This window comes from Prionailurus bengalensis, chromosome X (genome assembly GCF_016509475.1).
Source record: "Prionailurus bengalensis isolate Pbe53 chromosome X, Fcat_Pben_1.1_paternal_pri, whole genome shotgun sequence".
Lineage (NCBI taxonomy): Eukaryota > Metazoa > Chordata > Mammalia > Carnivora > Felidae > Prionailurus > Prionailurus bengalensis.
Genome location: NC_057361.1, coordinates 128,267,163 through 128,283,900, shown reverse-complemented (window position 1 = coordinate 128,283,900; position 16,738 = coordinate 128,267,163). Strand labels below are relative to the sequence as shown.

The 16,738-nt window shown below is 39.8% G+C and overlaps 1 protein-coding gene across 2 annotated transcripts in view; it reads left to right on the top strand.

The window, feature by feature from the left end:
- The window catches only part of F8 (coagulation factor VIII), a 131,574-nt gene that overhangs the window by 30,301 nt on the left and 84,535 nt on the right, over positions 1 to 16,738 (top strand). For both annotated transcript variants that reach the window (XM_043570610.1, XM_043570609.1), the window contains 2 exons: positions 23 to 145; positions 7,465 to 7,677. In XM_043570610.1, the coding sequence (XP_043426545.1) occupies positions 23 to 145; positions 7,465 to 7,677 (336 nt within the window). The remainder of the gene's footprint in view (positions 1 to 22; positions 146 to 7,464; positions 7,678 to 16,738) is intronic.

Below are 16,738 nucleotides of genomic sequence, written 5' to 3'. Positions count from 1 at the left end.
GAGGGACATCCTGTTCTTGCAGGTCTGCTGGGTCCTACCATCCGGGCCGAAGTTTTTGACACAGTGGTCATTACACTCAAGAACATGGCTTCTCACCCTGTCAGTCTTCATGCTGTTGGCGTATCCTATTGGAAAGCTTCTGAAGGTGAGTCAGATGCCTTGCTAGTGTCCTCTCATCCCAGGGATAAAGGAGTATTGAACACAGGGTCATACCGCTGGTGAATGGGGGAGTCAGGATTCAAACCAAGGCCTGTTTCATGAAGTCAGGAACATTGTCATCTTAGTTGAAGCCCTGAAGTTAATGTGGTTCCTGTTCTCCCTTGAGGATCCAGGCTACAGATCCTAACAATTACACTTATCTGCCTTCCTGTGCCCAGAAATTTCCTAGGGAGGATGAAGGCTCATGATATGGAAATGAAATAGAATTCTTCCTTCCTTAGATTCTCACTTTCTAGATATTTCCTCTCCCTCCCCTCCCCCCAGTTTCTAAATATCAATGCCACTACGTGATAAGCACAAGCTGACCTCGTTAAAATAAACAACCTATATGGCCTCAGTCCCCACTTTACCTAGCGTCTCCTTAACCTTCACAATGCATGAAGGGAGTGAAGGGGGTGCCACATTGTCCAGATAGACTAGGGCATATATAGATCAAGAAGATTCAAGAAAATCATTAATAAAGTATTTGAGCACATGCCCTATGTTGAACAGCCTAACTGTGCTTACATGTTGACTAATTGCTTCTGAAATTGGAAAGTCTTAATTTTTTGAGTTGTACCCATAAGGCCAAGGCAGACCTGGGTTGGGGGAAGATGACAGGTGGGGGCTGGTGGTATAGAGGAAATGTCATCCCAATTCTGGCTGGAGCCAGGCAGGCTATTCCCATGAGGATTATCCAGTGGGAGCTTCCAGAACATATCTAGGAGCTTTTTAGAGAGGCCAGGGTCCTCACAGTCCTGCAGCTCGGGGTGAGCATAGAGATGACTGTTTTGCACCCTATGCCTGGTGAAGTCTGGGAAAACTATTTAATCTCTCACATGTGCGTCCACAGTGGTTCTGCCCAGGAGCAACACAGTGAGGCAATGGCCTCAAATCCATGTGACTTATGGCCCTGTCAGAAGCCTGTATACTCACATGTTGTGATCCACAAGCTCCTGGCCTTCTTAGACTAGCCTGGGAGCCCCAGGATGTCAGTTAAATCTGTGATGTGTTGACCTTTCTGATACCCTACTGTAAAATATCATATCAAGTGTTTAACTGATTTTCCTATTGAAAAAAGGAGTTGTTTATCTTTTTCTTATTGATTTGTACAGGTACTTTATATATTCTTAATACACACCATTTGATAGATGTAAATATTTGCATATCTTCTTCCAGTCTGTGCCTTGAATTTTCACTGTCTCAATAAGTTTTTGGCAAACAAAAGTTACTAATGAAGCACAGAAGTTCAACCCAAAAAATTATCACTTTTTTCTTTCCATGTTAGAGCTTCATGTCCTGTTTAAGATATTTGCCTACCCTGGGTCACCTGGGTGGCTCAGTTGGTTGAGCGTCTGACTTTGGCTCAGGTCATGATCTCATGATTCATGGGTTCGAGCCCTACGTTGGGCTCTGTGCTGGAAGCTCAGAGCCTGGAGCCTGCTTCACATTCTGTGCCTCCCTGTCTCTCTGCCCCTCCCCTGCTCCCACTCTGTCTCTCTCTCTCTCTCTCAAAAATAAAGATTAAAAAAAAGATATTTATTCGCCTACCCCAAAGTCTTGAAGAGTTTCTTCCATGCTTTTCTCCAGAAGTTTTATTATTTTACCTTTTGTATATAGGTCTGTGATCCATCTAAAATTGAGTTTTGTGTATGTTTTCCCCATAACATTTTTTTTTAAGTTGAGATCAAAAGTTGCATGCTCTACCAACTGAGCCAGCCAGGTGCCCCTCTCCATAGCATTTTTTAGTTTAAAAAAATTTTTTTTAATGTTTATTCATTTTTTGAGAGGGAGGGGATGGGGAGGGGCATAGAGAAAGGGAGACATAGAATCTGAAGCAGACTCCAGGCTCATGACCTGAACCAAAGTCAGATGCTTAACTAACTGAGCCACCCAGGTGCCCCTCTCCCCATAACACTTTTGTACAGTTTTATGGAGGTATAACTTACATATCATAAAATTCACCCATTTAAAGTAGTTTGACAGCAACAGCAACAAAGGCAGGTATAAACAAATGGAACTGTATCAAACTAAAAAGTTTTGGCATACATAAAGGAAACCATTGATAAAATGAAACAGCAGCCTACTATATGGGAAAAGGTATTTGCAAATGAAATGTCACATAATGGGTTAATATGAAAAATATATAAAGAATTCACAAAACTAAATATCAAAACTAAATATCAAAGAAAACAAACCACCCAATTAAAACAAACAAACAAACGAAGAATGGCAGAGGACCTGACTAGACATTTTTCCAAAGAAGACATCCAGATGGCTAACAGACACATGAAAAGATGCTCAACATCACTCATCATCAGGGAAATACAAGTCAAAACCACACTGAGGTACCACCTCACGCCTGTCAGAGTGGCTAGTATCAAAAAGACAAGAAATAACAAGTGCTGCTGAGGGTGTGACACAAAGGGAAGCCTCATGCACTGCTGGTGCTGCCACTGTAGAAAACAGCATGGAGGTGACTCCAAAAATTAAAAACAGAGCTACCATATGATCCAGCAATTCTGCTTCTGGGTATTTGTCCAAAGAAACTGAAAACAACACAATTTGAAAAGATATATGCTCCCCTATGTTCATTGCAGCATTATTTACAATAGCCCAAATATGGAAGCAACACAGGTGTCCATCCATAGATGAATGGATATAGAAGGTGTGGGATACTCTCTCTCTCTCTCTCTCTCTCTCTCTCTCTCTCTCTCTCTCTCACACACACACACACACACACACACACACACACACACACTGGAATATTACTCAGCCAACGAAAAGAATTAAATCTTGCATTTCCAATTATGTGAATGGAACTAGAGTGTATTATGCCAACTGAAATAAGTCAGACAGAGAAAGACAAATACTATATGGTTTTATTTATATGTGAAATCTAAAAACAAAACAAAACAGAAACAGATTCATAGACACAAAGAACAATCTGGTGGTTTCCAGAGACTAGGGAAGTTGGGGGATGGGAAAAATAGGTGGAGGGGATTAAAAAGTATAAACTTCCCATTATAAAATAAATAAGTCACAGGGATGTAATGTACAGCATAATGAATGAAGTCAATAATATTGTAACAACTTTGTATGGTGACAAATGTAACCAGACTTACTGTGATTACCATTGAGCAATGTATGCAATTGCCAAATCACCATGTGGTACACCTGAAACTAATACAATATCGTATGTCAACTACATTTCAATAAAAAGCAGTTTGATGAATTTTCGTAGACTTTTACACGTGTGCAGCCATCAACACAATTCGTCTTTAGAACACTTCTGTCACTTCAAGAAATTCTCTCTTTGCAGACCCATTCCCATTTCTAGTTGCAGGCAAATGCTGATCTGTTTTATGTTTGCATAACTTTGCAAACCTGTCATTTTTCTCTCCCAAGCCAACTCTGGTAAATCATGTTACTGTTTAGCAAGTAATCATCCCCTCTCCAGAGTGGGAGGGCTATTTTTCCCTGCCATATTGATGTGCAGCTTAGCCAGATGACTTGCCATGGCTGCTAGAATCTAAAGGCACAAGATATAAACCAAGACAGCTTGTTCACGTGAAGTGTCTGTGAAAGTAGCCACAAAACGAGTGAAAAGCAGGTCCAAGCAAATTTCAGATTTGGTGGAGCTGAAAATGAAAGTTCAGTGCTAGAGGTACATTTTTACTTTCTTTTCTGGACCAGTGGGGAGGCACCAACCCAAGCTATAGATGTGTCTGTGAAGTGAGGTTCTCAATAAGGATTAGGTGAGGTTGGCCATGAGCTGCAAAACTTTGAGTGAAACCTGAAAGACAGCATGGAGACATACAAGTCAAGAAGTGTCAACCTAAAGCTGCTGAGCAGAGATCAGGTAAAGGAATAATAACTGATGGTTCCAGGAAGCGGGGTGGAATAGCCCCTGAGGCACAGCATTTGGCTAACTTCTGGGGCCCTAGGCTAAGCCTGGAATCAGGCTGACCAGCTAACTGCAGAGGGTTGGGTAGAGAGTTCTCCAGGACACCCAGTGCAGCGGAGGCCAGGCAGAGGGAGGATGCAGATACAAGGACATAAACATCAGGGGATGGAACAGGATTGGGGCTGGAGGTGGAAGGTGGAGACCAAAGAGATTGCCACAGCCCCTTGGCCTGACTGTGAGATCTCTGTGTAGATTGCCAGCTACATTGGTTACAGAGTGCACATTGTTGAGATAGCTTCCAACTTCAGAGCACCGGTGACTCACTTTTAGAATGCCCTAGTGTGGTGGTTTACAGAAACATGGTAGAAGGTGCCTTGACACTCCTCCCATCAAGAGCTGGAATCTATATATTAAAAAAAATTTTTTTAATGTTTTATTTTACTTTTGAGAGAGAGAGAAAGAGTACATGGAGGAGGGGCAGAGAGAGAGGGAGACAGAAACCAAAGCAGGCTCCAGGCTCCGAGCTGTCAGCACAGAGCCCAACACGGGGCTCGAACTCTCAGACCATAAGATCATAACCTGAGCTGAAGTCAGACGCTCAACTGACTGAGCCCCCCAGGCGCCTCTGGTACCTATAGTTCTTTCCCTTTAATCTGTGGAGGCCTTAACTGCTTCGACCTATAGTGTGTGGTACAGCCCATGCCATGTGACTTTTGGTACTGAGTGCTGAAATAATAGGCTGCTTCTGTCTTGTTTGTGGGAACATTCACTCTTGGCATCCTGAAATGCCATTTGGCCCCCTGACTCCTCAAGGTCCCCATGAGGAAGCCAAAGCCAAGTAGAAAGTCCCAGGTGTAAGTGCGCTGGTCGACAGTCCCAACTGAATCCAGTTTTCAGGTCAGTCCCATCCAGCTACTAGATACGTGAATGAAAAACCCTCTAGATGGTTCTAGCCCTCAGCTGTTTGTGGCATGCCAGCTGACGCCCTAGATACCTTGGAGCAGAAGAGCCTGTGCTCTGAGCTCCTGACCCACAGAGTCAGTGAGGGTAGTAAGGTGGTGGTTGTTTCACATTGCTATATTTGGGACGGTTATTTAACAGTCTTCTCAACAGGAAGCTCTGTGATGTACTTCTCAACTTTTCTCTCTTCCTTGTGTATCTCAAGCCCAAAACTACTGGAGAAAGCTTTGACTGGCTCAAGGGCTAATTACAAAATGACGTCCTTTCGGAAGTGGATTTTTGTTGATTCAGTACACTCCTTAGGACATCTTCCATGTGAAACACACACTGATATCAGACAGATGGACTCCCTGAACTCTCAAATGTCACAACAGTGTTGTTCCGCATATAACAGAAAGTGAAAATTACACAGAACACCTTACCTTCTGTTTAGAATATTTGCAGGTGGCTGACGTACAAGCTCAGATAAGAGTCTGATGGAGGCAGGGATCTTCCAGAAATAATACACATTAGTAGATAATAGACTTTAAGGGCTGTGCACAATGCTTTTTTCCAGGTACCACCTACTTTTCTTGGTCTTCACAAATCACCTTTGTGTTCATTGAAGAATAGGTTTTGTTATTAGCAACTTGAGCAGCCCCCGAAATCTCAAGTTCAAGTGTTCAATGTTTGAGCACCACCTTGAATGTTTCTCACTGCCCATTCCAACAGCGCTTCATTCTCGTTGGAATCTGCCGTCCACTGCTATCGCTTCCCTCCTTGCCCAGCTCATATGCCCTGGCTCATCACAGACATGGTGCCCTTGCATGCAGTCCCAGTTTCCTGGCCTCCCTGATCTCCATTCTCTTCACTTGGCTAAACCACTACCCTGGTTACAGCTGTTCTCTGCCTATTCAACTAGCAGCCAAGTGAATGGCCATAGTGGAAGTAAAAGTATACATTCACCCGGAATCATGTCACTAAGTTCCTCATTCGTCAGCTCGGCACCTCCTGGCCATCCTACTGCGACAGTTCTCCCGGTGGTTCACTGTCCCTCTCCCCAGGACAGCTACAGTGCTTCACACATTCGTGGCCTCTCATCAAACGTTCCATACCTCTTTCCCAACCCTACTGTCAGGAAAGAGAATATTCATTTCTTTTTTTTTAAAGGATATTCATTTCTTAATGAAATGCTTCAAACAAAGGCACAGAAAATAATATAGCAAACAAACAATTGTCACCTCACTTTGCCAAATCTTAACATTTTGCCATCTCTGCTTTAAGAAATTAAACATTATAGATACAGTTGAAGCCCCTTGTGTATCTCCTCTGATTCCCTCCCTCCCTATCCAAATGTATCTACTGTCTAGAATTTAATATCAACCCATGATCACACAGGCACCTGAAATGCACATTCCATCCCCAGATGCTGACTCAGGTTTTTAAAAATGTCTACCTGTCTCTGCCACATGCAGGTGTTGGTCTGATGTTGCTTCCACATGAAGCCAGTAGTACCTAGTGCACACTGAAGAGGGTGTCCCTATACCCCAGAGAGACTGACTTTAGAGTGGGGACTACCCATCTGTCCTTTGGAGGTGGTCTTGGTTGCTGAAAGCTTCTAGTGAAAGTACAGGCGGAGTAGGGGCAGTTCAGGGGTGTGTTGCACTGCTGTGTTGGAGAGGTCCCTCTCTCAGATGTGTACATATTAGGGGATAAGATAGGGTATAAATGAAGAGCCCCCTGAATGCCTTGAACCGCTCTGGAACTCCAGAGACTATTATAAATCCGGGAAGTTATGGTGAGTTGCTAGAAAAGATGTTTCAATAGAAGTACAAGAGGTCAGTGCCTTTAAATATTCTCTACCCCTGTCCACTGAAATGACCTGGAAGCAATGACGCTTCATTAACAATGAACACATATAGTGCTCAATTGAGAATCAAGGCATCACACTAATCCAGGAGTCCATTTTAACACCACTAAGGATGGGGCGGCCAGAAAATATCTGCCCCTGATGTGATCTGTTCCTCCAGAGAAGAGCCAAGTTAAAAACATTTTTAAAACTCCGTGTATCTCACCTTTCCACTATCCTCACCAGTGCTCATTAAAGAATCTGGGACAAAGTACATAAGCAACCTATGTCTGTCAAGTTGAATGAACGCAAACTAGGTAAAAAGATGCAATGATGAAAGTAGTATTATTTGTTAATATCTGGAGGTTGCAGTGAGACCCCCCGAACCCCTCACGTTTGCATTAGTGGTCTACAACTTCTCTGGGCTATGTAAGGCTGCTTAGTAGTCTTCCAAATTCAGTTGCAGAAAGTCTATTTCTTGTGTAGAATCTGTTGATAATAACAAGCTTGATACATTTCCTTGAGTAAATAATGGGTATGGAAAGGACAATTGTATCCCTTCTTGCTCTAGGTGCTGAATATGAGGACCAGACCAGCCAGAAGGAGAAGGAAGATGATAAAGTCTTTCCTGGTGAGAGTCATACCTACGTCTGGCAGGTCCTGAAAGAGAATGGACCGATGGCCTCGGATCCTCCATGTCTCACCTACTCATATTTTTCTCATGTGGACCTGGTGAAAGACCTAAATTCAGGCCTCATTGGAGCCCTGCTGGTTTGCAAAGAAGGTAAGTGGCAGAGAGGGTAGGACTCAGATGAAATAACAGAGAAGTACAAACATCTAGGTCGATTCATAAAAGATAGCATTTGTGTTCTTTCATCTAAGGAGGTTTCTTTTCCCTAGCATTATGCCCATGGAAAGAAAATATTATATTCTATGGGCTCTCTGTAGTCTTTTCTTAAATTTTGTGTTACATTCCCTGAGAGCTTCCTGGAGATGAACACATCCAAGTGTATCATCTGTATCACAAAAGCATGTAAAAATTGGAGAAAAGCAAACATTTATAACTTATTATTCTACAAATCATCTTATACTAATCAAAGCTGTTTTTAGTTTGTAGTTTAATGGCATGCACTAAATTAGGGAAGTAAACATTGCAGAATTTACTGTAATTCTGAGTTTTTAATAGTGAATTCAGCTTCAATGGACTTTTTTTTATTCCTTTAACTATTACAATTTAGTGGCTTAAAATGACAATAATCATTTCTAATTTCTCATGTTTTTTGTGGGTCTCTCACAGAATTTGGGACTATGTTTACCTGATGGTCTATCCCAGGGTTTCTAATGAGGTTGTAGTCAGATAGTGGCTGGAGCCAAGGTCATCCTGAGTAAAACTTTATTCACATGTGTGGCACCTACACTTAGAAAACTCAAATAGCTAGAGCTTTCCACAATATCTTTTCAGTGTGGGAGCTACAGGGTAGCCAGAAGTTTTTCCTTTTTTTTCCTTTTAAATGGACTCCATGTTTTAGGGTAGTTTCAGTTTTACAGCAAAATTGAGCAGAAACTGCAGAGAATTCCCAAATACCACCTGCCTGCAACCCACACACAGCCTCCCCTACTGTCAACATCCTACCCCAGAGTGGTATGCTTGTTATAATCGATGTACCTACATTGACATACCATTATCAACCTAAGTCCATACTTTACATGACAGTTCATTCTTGTTGGTCTACATTCTACAGTTTGGACAAATGTGTAATGGCATGTATCCATCATTATAGTATCATACATGTCCCATCTACCCATCCTTTCCTCTACTACTCCTCAACAACCACAACATTTCATTTTTTCATTAAAAATTTTTTAATGTTTATTCATTTTTTGAGTGACATGGAGACAGAGCACGAGTGTGGGAGGGGCAGAGAGAGAGGAAGACACAGAATCCGAAGCAGGATCCTGGCTCTGAGCTGTCAGCACAGAGCCAGACACGAGGCTCAAACTCACGGACTGTGAGCTCATGACCTGAGCTGAAATCGGACGCTCAACTGACTGAGCCACCCAGGTGTTCCACCAACCTCTGTTATTTTAAATAGTCTCCATAGTTTTGCCTTTTCCAGAATGTCAAATAGTTGAAATCATACATTATATACTCTTTTCATATTGGCTTCTTCTACTTAGTAATAGGCATTTCAGTTTCATTCATGTCTTTTCATGGCTTGATAGCTTTTTTCTTTTCAGCACTGAATAACATTCTATTGTCTGGATGTATCACAGTTAGTTTATTCACTCACCAATAAAGGACACCTTGGTTGCTTCCAATTTTTAAGTTATGAATACAGCCGTGTGCAGGTTTCTGTGCATACGTAGTCTTCAACCCCTTTGGGCAAATGCCAAGGAGTACAACTACTGGATCATACAGTAAGAGTAGGCTTTCTTTTGCACGAAACCACCAATCTGTTTTCCAAGGTGGCTCTGTACCCGTTGCTCCTCATCATCACCAGCTTGCGGTGTTGCCAGTGTTTTGGAATGTGGCCATTCTTATAGGCATGTGGTGGTATCACATTGCTTTAATTTGCACTTCCCTGATAACATATGACATGAAGCACATTTTCATAGGCTTATTTGCATATCTTTGCTGAGGTGTCTGTTCAGGTCCTTTTCTCATTTTTTAAATCAGATTGTTTTTTTTATTGTTGAGTTTTAAGAGTTCTTTGTACATTTTGGATAATGGTCCTTTATCAAATATGTCTTTTGCAAATACTTTTCTCAGTCTTTGGCTTGTCTTCTCTCTCTTAAGTAGCCAGATATTTTTTATGGTGGCTCATGCTGTCTTTTTATATGGTCCCTTTTTTAACCTGCCCTCTGAAATCACACAGCATCCCGTCCACCTCATTCTGTTTGTTGGAATGAGTCACTACGGCCAGCCCATAAAAGGGGAGGAGAATTAGGCTCCACATTTGCATGAGAGGATAGGCAAAGAATTTGTGAACATGAACCACCATTTCTGGATGATTATGATGACTATGAAAAAAAAAAAACAAGAGGGGAGGGAGTAGAAGCATGATCTCTCATACACTAAGTTCAGTTTCATAATCCGAATTTATGACAAAGTGCTAAAACTACAGTGTGTTATCTGTGAGATATAAAGTTTAACAAAACAATAAAATCATCAATACATGTTTATATATAAAATATAAATAACTTTAAAATCAAAAGAATTCTTTGACAGAAAACTGACTTAAAAAGTCAACAGAGGGGTGGCTGGCTGACTCAGTCAGTGATGCATGGGGCTCTTGATCTCAGAGCTAGAAATTTGAGCCCCACATTGGGTGTTGAAATTACTTAAAAATAAAATCATTTTTTTAAAAAAGTCAACAGAGGTTCTGGTTCTGGGTAATATGGAGGAAACATATGCCACCCTTTATCTCCCATTGAACCCGACTATAGAACCTTGACAAAACACCTAGCCCAGCCATTTGAGAATTCTAAAAATCAAATAAAGCAAGCAGATCAGGAAAAGGCATCAGAATTTAAAGTACCGCCAAACTGGTGGAGAATTTCACTTTTTTATTCCCCTTCTATATTCCCCAAACTGGCAAAGGATGTGAAAATATATTTCTGGGGGGAAAAAGGTATACAGATGGTTAACAAGTATGTGAAAAGGTGCTAAACATCACTAACCATCAGGGAAAGACAAACCAAAACCATAATGATATATCATCTCATACCCGTTAGAGTGGCTATAATCAAGATAGCAGTGTTGGCAAGGATGTGGAAAAAAGGGAACCCTGTACGCTATTGGTAGGAAGGTAAATCAGTGCAGTGGTTATGGAAAACAACTAAAACAATTGCCGTATAATCTAGCAATTCCACTTCTGGTATATATCAAAAAGTATTGAAATCAAGATCTCGGGGCGCCTGGGTGACTCAGTCGGTTAAACGTTTGACTTCGGCTCAGGTCATGATCTCACAGTTCGTGAGTTCGAGCCCCGCGTCGGGCTCTGTGCTGACAGCTCAGAGCCTGGAGCCTGCTTCACATTCTGTGTCTCCCTCTCTCTTTGCCCCTTCCCTGCTCATGCTGTGTCTCTCTCTGTCTCAAAAATAAATAAACATTAAAAAATTTTTTAAAAAAAAGATCTCAAAGAGATATCTGCACTCCTGTATTTACTGCAACATTATTCACAATAGCAAAGATGTGAAAACAACCCAAGTGTCCATTGACAAATAAATGGATAAAGAAAATGTGATATATACATACATCATGTATGTATCACTCACATGGATGTATATAATAATGGAGTGTTAGTCAGCATTTGAAAAAAGGAAATCCTGTTATTTTCAAAAACGTGTATGAACCTGGAGGGTATTTTGTTCAGTGAAATAAGTCAGTCACAGAAAGGCAAATATAAGAGTCTGCTTATATGAGGCATATAAAATAGTCATAAAGTAGTCTAAAATTCTGTAGAAGTGGAGAGTATAATAGTGGTTGCAAGGAGCTGGAGGAAAGGAAATTGGGAGTTGTTATTCAAAAGGTATAAAGCTTCAATTATGCTACATGAATAATTCTAAAGATCTGTTATATAACATAAGTGCCTATAGTTGACTATATGGTATTGTACACTTCAAAATTCGTTATAAGGGTAATCTCATATTAAGTGTTTTTATCATACACACACACACACCCTAAAAGACACAGAAACTTTGAGAGGTGTTACATATGTCTATTACCTTGATTTGGTAATGGTATCATGGGCGTTTTCATATGCCTAACTCATCCAATTATACATATTAAATATATGCAGTTCTTTGTATAGCAGTTATATCTCAATAGAACTGCTAAAAATAAATTGTATTCTATATAGAGAAAAGGGAGCACTAATTTTATTTGAGGAAATAATAACTGAAAACTTCTCTATTCTGGGGAAGGAAACAGAGATTTAGATCCAGGAGGCACAGAGAACTCCCACCAAAATCAGCAAAAGCAGGCCAACACAAAGAAACGTTATAATTAAATTTGCAAAATATAGTGATAAAGAAAAAATGTTAAAAGCAGCAAGACAAAAGAAGTCCTTACCTTAACAAGGGAAAACCCATAACGCTAGCTGCAGATTTCCCAAAAGAAACTTGGCAAGCCAGAAGAGAGTGACATGATACACTCAAAATGCAGAATGGGAAAAATCTGCAGCCAAGAATACTGTATCCAGCAAGGCAATCATTCAGAATAGAAGAAGAGATAGAATTTCCCAGACAAAAAATAAGGGACTTTGTGACCACTAACCCAGCCCTACAAGAAATATTAAAGGGGACTCTTTAAGTAGGCAAAGAAACACCAAAAGCAAAAAAAGACTAGAAACGAGCAGAGAAAATCTCCAGAAACAATGACCTAACAAGTAATACAATTGCACTAAGTTAATATCTATCAATAATCACTCTGAATGTAAACGGACTAAAGGCTGTAATCAAAAGACATGGGGTGTTGTCAGAATGGATTTAAAAAAAAAAAACAAGACCCATCTATGTGGGTCCTAGAGGAGAATACAGGCAGCAACCTCTTTGACATCGGCTGTAACAACTTCTTACTAGATATGTCCCCTGAGGCAAGGGAAATAAAAGCCAAAATAAACTTTGGGACCTCATCAAAATAAAAAACTTCTGCACAGTGAAGGAAACAATCAACAAAACTAAAAGGTAACCTATGGAATGGAAGAACATATTTGCAAATGACATATCTGATAAAGGGCTAGTATCCAAAATCTATAAACAACTTACGAAACACAACACCCAAAAAGCAAATCATCCAATTAAAAAATGGGTAGAAGACATGAATAGAAATTTTTCCAAAGAAGATATACATATAGCCAACAGACACATGAAAAGATGCTCAACATTACTCATCATCAGGGAAATACAAATCAAAACTACAATGAGATACCACCTCACACCTGTCATAATGGCTAAAATCAACAACACAAAAAACAAAAAACAAGTGTTGGCAAGGACATGGAGAAACTGGAACCCTCTTGCACTGTTGGTGGGAATGCAAACTGGCACATACAGCCGGGAAAACAGTGTGGAGGTTCCTCAAAAAATAAAAATAGAACTGCCCTGTGATCCAGCATTTACACTACTAGGTATTTACCCAAAGAACACAAAAATACTACTTTGAAGGGATACATGCACCTCAATGTTTATAGCAGCATTATCAACAATAACCAAATTATGGAAAGACCCCAAATGTCCATCGACTAATGAATGGATAAAGAAGTATACACAATGGAGTATTACTCAGCCATAAAAAATGAAACCTTGCCATTTGCAATGACATGGATAGAGCTATGCTAAGCGAAATAAGTCAGTCAGAGAAAGACAAATACCATATGGTTTCACTCATATGTGGAATTTAGGAAACAAAACAGAGGATCAAAGGGGAAAACAGAGAGAGAAAGAAACCAAGAAACAGACTCTTAACTATAGAGAACAGACTGATAGTTACCAGAGGGGAGGTAGCTGTGGGGAATGGGTGAAATAGGTGATGGGAATTAAGGAGGTCACATGTGATAAGCACTGGGTGATGTATGGAAGTGTTCAATCACTATATTGTACACCTGAAACGAGTATTACTCTGTATGTTACCCAACTGGAATTTAAATAAAAACTTTAAAAATTTTGTATTCTATATACTATCAGTGAATAAATGGAAACCAAAATTTAAGAAAGAATGTTTAAACTGAAAACAAACTGAGGGCTGATGGGGAGTGGGAGGGAGGGGAGGGTGGGTGATGGGTATTGAGGAGGGCATCTGTTGAGATGAGCACTGGGTGTTATATGGAAACCAACTTGACAATAAATTTCATATTTAAAAAAAAGAAAAAAAGAATGTTTACAGTAGCTCCAAAAATTGAAAGCTTAGATACAAATCTAACAAAACATGTGAATTGTCTATATGATGAAAACTACAAAGTGAAAGAAGTCAGAGAGACATACTGTGTTTGAGAACAGTGGAGCTCTTAGTCCTCCCACGTCTGTAGATTTTCAGCAAGATTTTTTTGTGGCCACAGACATGCTGATTCTGAAATTTATACAAAAAGGCAAAAGGACTAGATTAGCTAAAATGATTTTGCAAAAAAGAATGAATTTGGAGTAATAATCCTACTTGATTTTCCAACTTACTACAAACTGCAGTAATCATAACATATATTAGTAAATGGAATAGACCTGTAGATTAATGATAGAGAATAAAAGTGCAGAAATAGATCCACACAAGTAAGCCAATTGATTTGGTGCAAAAACAATTCAAAGGAGGAAGGATAGTCTTTTCATCAAAAGGTGTTGGACAATTAGATAGCTGTATCCAATGATCCTAGACCTAACATTATACAAAGATTAACTCAAAATGAATTATAGTTCTAAATGTAATATGTAAAACCATAACACTGTTAGGAAACATAGCAGAATATCTTTCTGACCTAGCGTTTTCGGTGAGAAAACACCGAAAACAGTCCATACAAGAAAAAATTGATGAATGTGACTTCCTCAACACTAGTAACTTTTGCTTTTGTAATAAAAAAAATACTGTTAAGAGAATGAAGAGACAAGGTACAGACTGGAAGAAAATATTTACCAATCATATATCTGGCAAAGGACTGATGTAATATATATATTACTAATGGAATATACATGTATGCATATATATATTCACAATAGCCAAGATATTTTTATACATTTTATATATGTATTATATATGTATATATACACAGTGTATAAAACATTTTATTTTATTTTCTAAAACATGTTCTCAAATGTCAACAATAAGGAAGAAAAGCAATTCTTCAAATGGGCAAAAGATTTGAATAGATATAATTCAGCAAAGAAGTGGTAAATGAACACCTGAAAAGATGCTCGATATCATTGGTCATTAGGGAAATGTATATTAAAACCATAACAAAATACTGCTACATACCTATTAGAATACCTAATGTAGTAATTTTAAAATTAAGTATGCTGTCAAGAATGCAGAGCAACAGGAAGTCTCATACGTTGTTGGTGGGGATTCACAATAGCATAGCCACTCTGGAAAACAGTTTGGCAGTGTGATACTGTGATTTAAATAAAATCTATATTTGGTTTTCATCTCCTTCTGGTAGAGCTTCTAAAACCCTTGAGATTTTCTGTGATGAGAGAAATAAAAATGTCTTTTTGCTACGTTAGTGTGGTGATTTTTAGACCACACACCTAAGGATGGGAGCAGATTGCCAACAGAGTCAACCAAGTGACTAGAAGGCTGGAATTTTCAGTCTCACCCCCCTGACCCCACCCCCACCCCCAAGAGAGGGGAGAGGGGCTGAGTATCGAACTCAGTCACCAATGTCTGATGATTCAGTCAATTGTGCCTGTGTAATGAAGCCTACATAAAAAACCACAAAGGACGGAGTTCAGAGACCCAGGTTGGTGAACACCAGGAGATTTGAGGAGAGTGGCATACCTGGAGAAGGCATGGGAGCTCTGCATTCTTTCCCCATGCCTTTCCCTACACCTCTCCTCCACCTGGTTGTTTCTTAGTTGTATCCTTTTTGAATAAGCTGGTAATCTAGTAAGTAAATTATTTCTCTGACTTCTGTGAGCTCCTCTAGCAAATTAATGGAACCCAAGAAAGGTGTTGTTGGAACCTCTGAGCTATAGAGGTGGGTCAGAAGCACAGGTGATGATTTGGACTTTCGATTGGCATCTGACATGTGGGTGCAGGGGAGTCCCATAGAACTGAGCCCTTAACTTGTGGGAATCTACACCATCTCCAGAGAGATAGCACCAGAATTAAGTTAAATTGTTGGACACCCAGCTGGTGTTACAGAATTGCTTGGTGGTAGGGAAAAAAACCCATACACCCTGGAGTTGATGTCACAGTTATAACCAGTTTCTTATAAAATTAAATATACACCTAATTTCCATTCCTGAGTATTTACCCTAGAGAAATAAAAACTTAACAATCACATAAACATGTGTATATTAATGCTCACAGCACCTTTATTTGTAATGGCCAAGAACTGGAAACAACCTAAACGTCCTTTAACAAATGACTGGTTAAACACACTGTGGTACATCCACATCATGAAATGCTCTTCAGCAATAAAACACAATGAAGTACTGGGGCGCCTGGGTGGCGCAGTCGGTTAAGCGTCCGACTTCAGCCAGGTCACGATCTCGCGGTCCGTGAGTTCGAGCCCCGCGTCGGGCTCTGGGCTGATGGCTCAGAGCCTGGAGCCTGTTTCCGATTCTGTGTCTCCCTCTCTCTCTGCCCCTCCCCCGTTCATGCTCTGTCTCTCTCTGTCCCAAAAATAAATAAACGTTGAAAAAAAAAATTAAAAAAAAACCACAATGAAGTACTGATATATTCAACAAAATGGATAAATCTCAAAGGCATTATCTCGAGTAATAAAGATAATCTCAAAAGGTTATATATTGTATGATTCCATTTGTAGGACAACCTCAAAAATACAAATATACTGCAATGGAGAACAGACCAGTGGTTGCCAAGGATATGACCATATATATGACTGTCTCTGTATACATGACTATATATATGTCTATAATGGGATAGAAGGAGGGAGTTTTGAGGCATGTTGGAACTGTTCTGTGTCCTGATGGTTGGTGGTTTCATGAATCCATACCTGTGTTAAGATTCATAACTTAAACATGAAAAGTAAAAGTCAATTTCACTATTTGATTGTTTTAAAAATAAATAAAAAGAATTAAGATGTTTTTAGACAGCTTTACCTATATCTTAATTTTGTATGGGTGAGTTACTTTCTTTGTCCAATCTAAGATTTACTGTCAAGTGTCAAAGGTAC